This window comes from Electrophorus electricus, chromosome 16, assembly GCF_041902795.1.
Source record: "Electrophorus electricus isolate QZ-2024a chromosome 16, ASM4190279v1, whole genome shotgun sequence".
NCBI lineage: Eukaryota > Metazoa > Chordata > Actinopteri > Gymnotiformes > Gymnotidae > Electrophorus > Electrophorus electricus.
Window position 1 is genome coordinate 14,731,195 of NC_137512.1, and position 11,306 is coordinate 14,742,500.

General features: G+C 37.0%; 1 protein-coding gene across 1 annotated transcript in view; it reads left to right on the forward strand.

Moving 5' to 3' along the window:
- The first annotated feature begins 284 nt into the window (after positions 1-284).
- Positions 285-11,306, forward strand: part of hdac3 (histone deacetylase 3) — a 21,599-nt gene continuing 10,577 nt past the window's right edge. The window contains exons 1-14 of the mRNA XM_035532069.2: positions 285-691; positions 1,742-1,824; positions 1,911-2,053; positions 2,263-2,344; positions 2,959-3,015; positions 3,521-3,576; positions 3,915-4,048; positions 4,321-4,401; positions 7,075-7,148; positions 7,233-7,297; positions 8,558-8,647; positions 8,771-8,829; positions 9,836-9,915; positions 10,115-10,272. Of these exons, the coding sequence (XP_035387962.1) occupies positions 637-691; positions 1,742-1,824; positions 1,911-2,053; positions 2,263-2,344; positions 2,959-3,015; positions 3,521-3,576; positions 3,915-4,048; positions 4,321-4,401; positions 7,075-7,148; positions 7,233-7,297; positions 8,558-8,647; positions 8,771-8,829; positions 9,836-9,915; positions 10,115-10,272 (1,217 nt within the window). The 5' untranslated portion in view covers positions 285-636. The remainder of the gene's footprint in view (positions 692-1,741; positions 1,825-1,910; positions 2,054-2,262; positions 2,345-2,958; positions 3,016-3,520; positions 3,577-3,914; positions 4,049-4,320; positions 4,402-7,074; positions 7,149-7,232; positions 7,298-8,557; positions 8,648-8,770; positions 8,830-9,835; positions 9,916-10,114; positions 10,273-11,306) is intronic.

An 11,306-nucleotide genomic window follows, 5' to 3' on the forward strand; every position in this document is an offset into this window, starting at 1 on the left:
AGATGGTGATGTAAGAGACCGTAGACAATATGATAAATAATAAGACAGTATTAAAATGTCATTCATAGACTTATATAGGAGAAGGTCTTCAGGGTGGTAGATAAAGGTTAAAGCAAGGAGGCAGGCCCACAGCAGAAGGTGCCTCCATCAGAAGAAAAGCCCAATACACCCCTTCCACCTTCACTCACATCCGACCATAACAGCTAGAGTCAGCTGAACCTTACTTCCAGGAAGGAAAGACCCTCGTTGCTTCAGAAAACTTCGTTTTGCCGTCACTACCGCTTTGTTGCTATACTTAATTCTAGTAAAGAAAGGGTGTGTAATCTATAGTATCCTTGCCTCGAGATGGTATATATGCTATGTTCAGTAAGTGACTACAAAATATATGTGATAAAATATTAATGATTGCAAAATATATGACGGCATTTTTCATTTGAGGTCCGCAGTTTAAAAGTTCTACTCAGAAGATTAGATTTAAGGGTTACGCACCCCTACGAATCTAAAATGGTACGGTCTGTCCACTGTTGATGGCGTTTTTATAATGGCGACGATGTGGTGAATGAAGCTGTGCCAGTCACAAAGATTTTGCCGAAAGTTTGTTTTGAAGTTCCTCAGTCAGTCTGGTTTGGTAGTGAAATGAACAACCGGACGGCATATTTTTATGACCCAGATGTTGGAAACTTTCACTATGGTAAGGTCAAGCTTCTGTGCACAAGCAAAACCACTAGCCACCTGGCTGGCAAGCTAGCTAGCTAGCAAACTTTCCTAAACATAGATTCCAGATTCCAGAGTGACAGGCTAACAATCTAGCTAGCTAACTTGCTAAAGTTAGCTAGCTTGGAAGCTTGCAATAGATTTTCTGCAAGCATCTTTGTTATTTGTTGCCCAACTTAAAGGAAAATTTACGATAATTGCACACAAGTAGATAAAATTAAAGATCCTCAAAAAGCCAATTCAAATAGTAAGTTGCTAGCTAGATGGATCTTTTCTGGGCCCGATTCAGTATCTGAGATGCTAGGTTAGAGATAAAACCAGCTTTCTGGATTTTATTTGATTTGATTGTTAAGGGCTGTCAAATATAAAAAAGAGAGGATAAATTAAAGTGAGTAATGCGGGCTTATTCTCTGGTTATGTCTTTCATCTTACCATGTGATAGTGCGTTAGTCTGTATTTCAGATAACACTGCATGTTGGAATGTATTCAGCGCATTTTACGCTAAAATATGCATCAGCTTCTTTTTAAATGGTTGTGATTAAGTTTGGCTAAGAGGTTATAATATTGCTATTACAATGATAATTTGGGGAAAGTATCCGTCTGACGATGTAGCTATATTTAATGTTTTCTTTGTAAATTACAGAATATTAGTTCACAGAGCAACATAGGTGATTTAACAACTAAAATGTACCTTAATTGATCAATTATACTCTGTGCATAGCCTTAGCACTTTCACTCTTTAGCTTGGGTTCTGTTTTATCACTATTCACTATTTAATTGTTTATGTATTATTTAAATCTATATCCTGTTCATGGCAGCATGTAGAGCATTACTCCAAAGTGGTTTAAAGTTGCGATTTTACTGTTCACAGGTGACACCTCTTGTATTCAATGGCCCTGAAAAAACACACTTTAGTTTACACAGCATTTAGCAGATATTACAAGCTTTTGCTCCTGGCTATGGTAATTAGATATGAAATGACCTATGCAATTTTTTTCCCCTTGTCCTCCTTTCCCTGTCACTATAGGTGCTGGACACCCAATGAAACCTCATAGGTTGTCCCTAACCCACAGTCTTGTGTTGCATTATGGCCTATATAAGAAGATGATGGTATTGTATTTTTTTTAATTGTTCAGTAATATTGTCATTGCAATACAACCAATTAAAATAATATTCAGTTCTTCCTTTTTCCACAGGTTTTCAAACCATACAAGGCATCCCAGCATGACATGTGTCGTTTCCATTCAGAAGACTATATAGATTTTCTGCAGAAGGTGAGCCCAAATAACATGCAGGGCTTCACAAAGAGCCTTAACACCTTCAACGTTGGAGATGACTGGTAAGTACTGAACAACTTTGCTTTTTTGTTGTTTCTTTTTTTTGTTTGTTTTTGGGTTTGTTTGGGGGGTTTTTTTGCATTTTGTTTGCTTGTGTTAATTTGCCTCAGGTATTATTTGATGTTTTCTACTTTAATTATTTTGAGTGCCCTCTCTTGTTTATATTTGTCCTGGGATGTGTGTATGTGTCTGCTTTTGTTGTCTCCCTTAGTCCTGTCTTTCCAGGTCTATTTGAGTTTTGCTCCAGATACACTGGTGCCTCATTACAAGGAGCAACTCAGTTAAACCATAAGGTTGGATTCACATCTCAGTTTCAATCTGCAGATTGTCCATTCCAAGCTAACATCATTAGCAATCACTGCACACACATTTCATTCTGGTAAAGCCCCATGGAATTTACAAGTTTTCTTTGACATTAGGTTAATTTTGCTCTTCTGGGCACACAATATATAAAAATAATGCTTGAAAATTCCATAAGTGACCAGTTAATTTTGCCAGAATTTCAGAATCAGATGTAAAATAGGTGGTCCTAAACAGGCTTCCTTGCGTAAGTCTGAATTGTTTGACCAGAAAATCTGTGAAGTTTTAATTTTTCATAGAGCTAGTCATTTGTGTTTAAGCCTATAAGTTCCATTTCATCCTGACAGAGAACGTAAGCCTGATGGATTGGTAGGTTTTTATGTTGGTAGATTCAAGCATTGTTCTATCATATTTCTGTTCTCTTAAAATTAGAAATAACAGAATGTTGAATATAACACTAGTATCATACAAACATTTTCAGTGTTTTACAATGTGTTCCCAGGATTGTCAAGGAAAAAATGTTTCCTAATAAGAGTTTGCTGGCTTTGTAGTTCATTTGGTCACAGTTAAAGAATAAACATCAATAGTGTTACTAATTTATCTCTAGATCTGTGACATTGCTATCAACTGGGCAGGGGGTTTACATCATGCAAAAAAGTTTGAGGTAAGTTTTTCAGTAGGTTTATTCAATGATACCGCTATGTATTGGCCATTGACTATATTGGAATAGTCAAAATGAGTTATTCTAAGCATTTTAGCAGTGTAGATCAAAACATTAAAAAAAGGGGTGGGGGGTGGGGAATGAATTTTTGTTTTCCATTTGGGCGTCCATATTTGATTGCCTGTTGAATGCAGAGATATTTTTATTGAAAACAGGCAGGCAATATGTTTCTGTATGTGGCAAAAGTTAAGTCTCTTATGTATTGGTATCATATCTAGGGTTCCAGATAAGTGACACATGTTGTTTTCAGACTGTTTGGTGTGGGTTTTTTTGTTTGTTTGTTTGCTTTTGTTTTTTTTCCTCCCCCTTAATGGCTCACAGTAACGGCTTTTAAAATGTCTTATGTTTTTGGTTCAATACTATATGAATCTTTATGCAAATGTGCTATTAATGTATTGTCAAATACTGTTTTTAAAGGTGTGTTACTGCTTCTTTTCTGTTATGGCAGGCCTCTGGATTTTGTTATGTGAATGACATTGTTATCAGTATACTTGAACTGCTGAAGTAAGTATAAATTTTGGTCATTTTTATGCATTACACACATTACAAAATGACGCCATCGTACTCATCTCTCTGTGGTAACAGACCCTACACAACAGACAGCCGTCTGTTTCAGCCTTAAACATTTTCATAGTTCTGTGTTGGTTGTCCCACTTTAAATTTATACACTGCTTTTTGGAAACAACTTTTGAAAATATTTAAAGCAAACGTATGACTTTTTTCATGACAAATAATTTGTATTGTTATTGAAAGTGTTGTGTACAAGTGCAACATTTTATTACAAATGATTACAAATTTTATTAATAAATGATTTCTCAATCACCTTGCAACCTATTTTCCAGGTACCACCCACGTGTGCTGTACATTGACATCGACATTCATCATGGTGATGGTGTGCAAGAAGCATTTTATCTCACAGATCGGGTCATGACTGTGTCCTTCCATAAGTACGGAAACTATTTTTTTCCAGGAACAGGTAAGTGGACTGGGCTGATCCATTCAAAATATCCCATCCAAACAGTGGATGCTATTTAATTCAATTACTTCATTTTTCCCCTCTCTCTTGAGTGAGGTCAAAGCTGTATAAGTACTCAGAAGTACTGTATACAAGTACTCAGTACCAAGGAAACAGTACTTGTTCTGTGGTTAAATTTATCTGTACATTGTTTTACTACAAATTTTTATTGCCAAAAATCCTCTTTGAAGGTATTTCTTTATTCCTTACATATTAAACATTGTGTTATCTAGGTGACATGTATGAGGTTGGAGCTGAGAGCGGCCGATACTATTGCCTGAACGTACCTCTGCGTGATGGGATTGATGATCAGAGTGAGTAGCTGAACAGATGAAGCTTACTGCATGACTCTGCAGTACTACATGACTCTTTTGTTTTTGTTTTTGTTTTTTGTTTTTTTTTTATATTTGGCACCTGTCAGCCTTATAGGTTCTAATATCCGTCCTTTGGAAGTTGTAGTTGTTTCTTTGAGAATGCAAGTTGGTCTAGTTTGCTAGAGTGGTTGCACCAGTTTTCTGTACTTAAGTAAGTAATGTAATTGAATTAAAGAAAAAATTGTCCTCATGGCTAATAGAAGATCCCCAATATCTTTTGCAAGGTGCATCAAATACTGATGAGATATTTTCAAGGTTGGAAATGAACAGCGGTCTGTTTCTTCATATTTGGAAATGGACCAGATAACACAGGGCAAGAATCTAGTAAATAGCATTGTGTTAGAAATGGTCTAACATAAATTTAAATGTATAGTTATCCCATGTATAGAGTTATGTCAAATTAGATTAGCATTTCACTGCAGGCCAGTGTTGACAAGCAACAGTTAAATTCACCAATTAGCACTGTGTAAAATTCATGTAGAAATAATCTCTTAACCACACCAAAGTAAGTAATCTCAAAAAAGACCTTATGTTAGACATACTGCTTATGTTTTTGACACAGACCAAAGTTGCATAGCTAAAAACATTAGTAGCTTTGTCTGTGCTTGTCCATTTTTTGTCCACATTTCCCAGAAATACCTATAAAGCCCTATAAATTTAACCATCACAAATATACAGTGAGTTGCACATTTCTCAGCTACACACCCCCACATGCATGATGTGACTGTGGTACATATAAGTCATGCAGAATAGCATTTCTGGCTTCGGTTTTCATTTGAGAGAGAGAAACATGTGACCTTGCTGAGTTTGACCTTGAAATTCGATAACTTTTGTTTTCGATAACTGGCATTTGTTTTAAGGGTTTTCTAAGAAGGGTCCAAAAAACAGAAACCTACCAATCGACTATGCTGTGAACAACGGCAGCTTCTGGATCATAGGAGTTAAATGAGAGTGGTTCATTTTAGTTTTTACTAAAAAGATTTTACAGTGCGCAAGTGGCAATATCCATTCAAAAGCAAATCCACAACACAGTGTGTGTCAAGTAAAGGGGTGTGAATACTTTCTGAATCCAATGCATATTTAGAATGTATGTTTTACATTTAACTTGTTCTGGTTTATCTTTCCCATATAAAGTTCAAATTTCAATTCAGTGTGTTCTAAAGCTTTATTTTTATTTGTTTGTTCTTCCAAAAACATTTTTCAAAATTAACCTAATCAGCAAAAGCCATTAGAGCTGTTACTGTTAATACACTATATTGCCAAAATTATTCGCTCGTCTGCCTTCGCATGCATATGAACTTGAGTGACATCCCAATCTTAATCCATAGGGTTTAATATCATATTGGCCCACCCTTTGCAGCTATAACAGCTTCAGCTCTTCTGGGGATGTTTTCCACAAGGTTTAGGAGTGTGTTTATGGGAATTTTTGACCATTCTTCCAGAAGCGCATTTGTGAGGTCAGACACTGATGGTGCACAAGAAGGCCTGGCTCGCAGTCTCTGCACGAATTCATCCCAAAGGTGTTCTGTCAGCATTCTGTGCAGGCCAGTCAAGTTCTTCCACACCAAACTCTCTTATCCGTGTCTTTATGGACCTTGCACAGTCATGTTAAAACAGGAAGGGGCCATCCCCACACTGTTCCCACAAAGTTGGGAACATGAAATTGTCCAAAATCTCTTGGTATGCTAAACTGAAGCATTAACGGTTCCTTTCAACTAAGGGGCCAAGCACAACTCCTGAAAAACAACCCTGCACCATTACCCCCTCCCCCCCCAAACTTTATACTTGGCACAAAGCAATCACACACATACCGTTCTCTTGGCAACCACCAAACCCAGAACCCAAGTCCGTCCATCAGATTGCCAGACAGAGAAGCGTGATTAGTCACTCCAGAGAACACGTCTCCCCTGCGCTAGAGTCCAGTGGCGGCATGCTTTACACCACTGCATACGATGCTTTGCATTGCGCTTGGTGATGTAAAGCTTGGGTGCTGCTACTCGGCCATGGAAACCCATTCCATGAAGCTCTCTACGCAATCTTCTTGAGCTAATCTGAAGGCTACATGAAGTTTGGAGGTCTGTAGCGATTGACTCAGCAGAAAGTTGGCGACCTCTGCACACTATGCGTTTCAGCATGCGCTAAACCCACTCTTTCATTTTACGTGGTCTACCACTTTGTGGCTGAGTTGCTGTCATTCCCAATCACTTCCACTTTGTTATAATACCACTGACAGTTGACTGTAGAATATTTAGCAGTGAAGAAATTTCATGACTGCGTCATATCCCAGTACCACACTGGAATTCACGAAGCTCCTGAGAGTGACCCATTCTTTCACAAATGTCTGTAGAAGTAGTCTGTATACCTGGGTGCTTGGGTATTATACATCTGTAGCCATGGAAGTGATTAGAACACCTGAATTCAATGATTTGGGTGGGTGAGTGAATACTTTTGGCAATATAGTGTATATGAAATGTGTAAATTTGTGTTTTAGGTTATTACCAGATGCATTTACTGAGTCTTGACTCAACTTTGGGGGGGGAAATACCATAAAAGGAAAATTCTTAGTGATTTTAGATTTTGATTTTGAAGTTTTCTTTTTCTTAATATTTTTAGGCTACAGACAATTGTTTCAACCAGTGATCAAGCAAGTGGTGGACTTCTATCAGCCAACCTGCATTGTGCTTCAGGTAAAAATTTGTTTTATGTTAAGTTGCTACTTATTTATATTCTCATTTACATATACTTATATAGTTGATCAATGGTGTCTTTAGTGTGGAGCAGACTCGCTGGGCTGCGACAGGTTGGGATGCTTCAATCTCAGTATACGTGGTCATGGGTACGTTCTTGATGCATTACATTCTGGATCATTTATTCTGAACACACAATGGCCAGTGTTGCCAGATTTTATGAAGTTCTTCCTGCCCCAAAAAGATTGTAACATGCTAAATGCCTTGCAGTCCACCAAAAACTCAATTTAAACACCATAAAGGCAAATATTAAACCTTAATGTTGCAGCTCATGTCCGCCATCTGCTGGCTATAGTGTTTATTAGAACAGTAAAAAAACATTTAATACATTTGCATGTTCTCTAAATTTAGATTTCTTGCTGTATCATAAGTTTTTGTTTGTTTGTTTTTTTGTTTTGTTTTTTTAAGCACTGGAACAGAATTACTTGCAACCTTTCAGCAGTTAGTAAACAGAAACTCTGTAGACTGACTGAGTTTATTAAAATTTTCCCAGTATTTGCCAAGAGGTTTGAATGATCAATATGTCCAGTCATGTCTTCAACAAATTATTACCTGGGAAAGGAGTGGTAATTGCGTGTGATACTCCTAATGGTATTACCTCAGAAAAATCTTTCCCCCTATCTGTCTTAGACTGGAAAGAAACAAGTACTAATATCCTAGAATAATAATTTCCTTCAGCATCCTTGGACTCTTCAACTTTTAGCCAGAAAGCACCATCAGTCACTTGTGAATCCTTCTGAGGTTATATTTGTTTCCACTGAAGTTTAAGGTTGTTAGTTAAAAAGGATTTTGGGTCAGGATCATTTACACACTCTACATAACCCTTGTAACTGAATATTTGTCTATATCATTTTAATTTCCACTCATGAATCTAAGAAAAGAATGCTTTGATCTGTATTGTGTGCATTTTTTTTCCTTCTCAGTGAGAGTAAAAATAGCTAATTTGTTTGGATCAGAAGATTCATCCTTGGTTCTCTATTACCTAATCTTGGAATAGTGCAAGGCTTTATATATGTAACAAGCCATGTAGGTTGTAATTGTAAGTTTGTAACAATTTTGTTCCTTGTTCTGATTGCTGTTTTCTCTTTTACATCATGAAATTCTGCTGAATTCTGCTGCTAACCGCTGAGCTCCAGGTTTAGATGAGAGTCTTGCATTTTGGGGAAATGTTCCATCTTTCCCCACATTTGAAAAATAATCTAATAAACAAAGTAGAGATTTGTTTTTCTCCGATATGTAATAATGAGGAGCACAATGTGACAAGAAACAACCAAATCTGGCACCACTGACCTTCGCATGCTTACATTTTGAATGACATGACATTCTCTCCACTTTTTTACTTACTTCAGGGAATGTGTGGAGTTTGTGAAGAGTTTCAAAATTCCTCTGCTTGTGTTGGGCGGAGGAGGGTATACTGTACGCAACGTGGCTAGATGTTGGTGGGTTATATCTAGGCTACTGGTTGAAATATGCAATTCTAAAATTTTGATATTGTTAATTATTCACTTTCTAGTTTTTGTAGTTAACAGCACTTCAATCACCTGTGTAATGTTTGATTTTAGGACATACGAGACGTCTTTGCTAGTTGAAGAGTCCATTAGTGATGAGCTGCCATACAGTGGTATGTCAGGGTACATATCTTAAAGCTTGGGATTTACTAGTATTTCACCATTTTTGGCTCTATTCTGTTTTATGTAGGTGACAGCTACTGCAAAAACATAGTATCTTTTATGAATCAATATATTACATTTTTTATTTAGTCAGGGCTTCTGTTTAGACAATAGCCAATCAAATTTTGTAACCATGATCTTTTCATGCAAATAGATATAATTAATTTAATGATTCATATTTATACCTACAATTTATCTGATTCATATTTTATTTGGTCACAATTTTTTTATTTACTTTTCCTTCTTATTCAACTCTTCCTCTTTATTGAACTTTCTTTTCATTCAGTGGTACTTTTGAGGTTTCGATTTAGATTTTATTAAACTATGAGGCTATAATCAATGTGTGTTTGTTATTCTAGTCCTGACTGTACTGTACTTTTAAAACTTTGCTAAAATGGTATTCTCAGCATTTCTAAATGTGTGAACTCATGTTTTTAAGCTGGAGACAATACAATGGCCACAAACCTAACCTCACATAGCCTGAGTCCTAGCACATCATCTCTTACTTGCCATTTTTTTCCAGTGTCCACTTCTCTGGCATTGAAGCCAAACCTCCAGTCTTATGTAGAACCCTGTTGATCCAAAGTGCTATTCCCTATTTTTGTCTTTTTGCCTTTTCCTGTTGCTTTTTTCTTCTTTTTTCAACCCATGTCTCAATCTTAGGGCTTAATTTATGTACTAAGACTGGAATCATACTCCTCTGCTTCTTTGTCCTTTATCCCTCCATCGTCACACAGAAATGCACAGATCTTTTTTTTAATGCTTGGATTTTTGACAAGCTGCTTTAGAAATAAAACATAGTGATACATGTTGGTGTTTCCAGCTGGTTTGAGACCCGTCAGTGTCTCACTGGCATAAACGTACTGCCTGTTGTATCTTTTCTGAGTTTCATACAGTTTTTTAAATAGCTTTTTCTTATTTCCTAATGACTTCACTTTGCACACAATGTTCCTACAGAGTACTTTGAATATTTTGCTCCTGATTTCACACTTCATCCAGATGTCAGCACAAGGATTGAGAACCAGAACTCTAGACAGGTATGGCACCTTATCGTTTGTCTACATTAGCATTCATAAAATTGTTACTTGGAAGCATATTGTATATAATCGTTGTTTTATGAAGTTATGAATGGATTGATTAAGTATCTGTGCGGGCATTCAAACAAAGTGAGATAAACTGTAGGAAGACCTTGCATGAAAAAAAAAAATGTAATGCTTTCTCACTTCTTTTTCACAGTACTTAGAGCAGATTCGTCAGACAGTCTTTGAGAACTTGAAGATGCTAAACCACGCACCGAGTGTTCAGATCCATGACGTTCCTTCAGACCTGCTGAGCTATGAGCGTACAGATGATGCTGATCCGGATGAGAGAGGTTCAGAAGAGAATTATTCCAGGTTGGTTAAACTCAAAGTGCTTATGAATTACATCCAGTCTAGAGACCAAGAATAATTCTGTTCAGATGGGTGTTGAGATTCTCATACTTTTCCACCTGAAATGTATACTGTTCCTGCCTTTTTTTCTTTCTTTTTTTTTTTTTTTGGTATTACCAATATACAGATTATAATGACTTGCATGTGAGTCATGTTGAGCCAAACAATTAAATACTGTTACCGTCAGCTTGTTAAGCCTACAACGTAAATGGGGGACCACCACAAGTCTATACATTTTATTTTAGCAAAGTTATTAAACATTAAGAAGAAGCACTGCCTAGGCCAACAAAACGATATCTAATGGCAAAAAGATGATCAGCTACAGATAAAAATGTATGTTAATAAACACAGACAGGATATAATATTGCAAAAACGTATTTACAGTCTCCTGTAGAATTTGTCAAATGTCATGTATGCCCCTATGGTTCTAAGCCCTCAAATTTTTTGCAATCTAATGCAGAGTCTGCATTATTCCCTTATGTTGGTTAGCTAGCTATCTACTCTAGGTCTTTCTTGAATCTTGAACTCATTCATGATATTGCTTATTTTGGCATGTTAGCTGCGCAGACATTTTTAATACTTTGACATATGTATGTTTACTGATATGGTTTTGTCTTCTGTTATTGTAAAGCTGTAGGCCGAGCATAAATTGAGAGAGCATATGTAATTGCGGGTATTTGCACATCTTATGGGATTTTCAGTGCTCTTCACATACGTCTCATGACTTTGATCAACGGGGGGAAAGGCATAAGGTGCCAGGATGACTGGCTGCTGTTGGTGAACTTTGTCTGTGTGGGGAGAGACAGAGGAGAGAGAGAGAGGCAAACCATGTGAAAGTCTTGGAGGAAAGCCTGTGTTTCACTTGCTGTACTATATTGAAGCCTTTGCAGTCAGCAGTTGAGGGAGGTGAGCAAAGTCAGTAGTAGCTGATAGCTGTGAATAATAGGTAATCCCTCTCTTCCCACCTTGGGACTGAGGTAGATCCCAAGCAGTGGTGC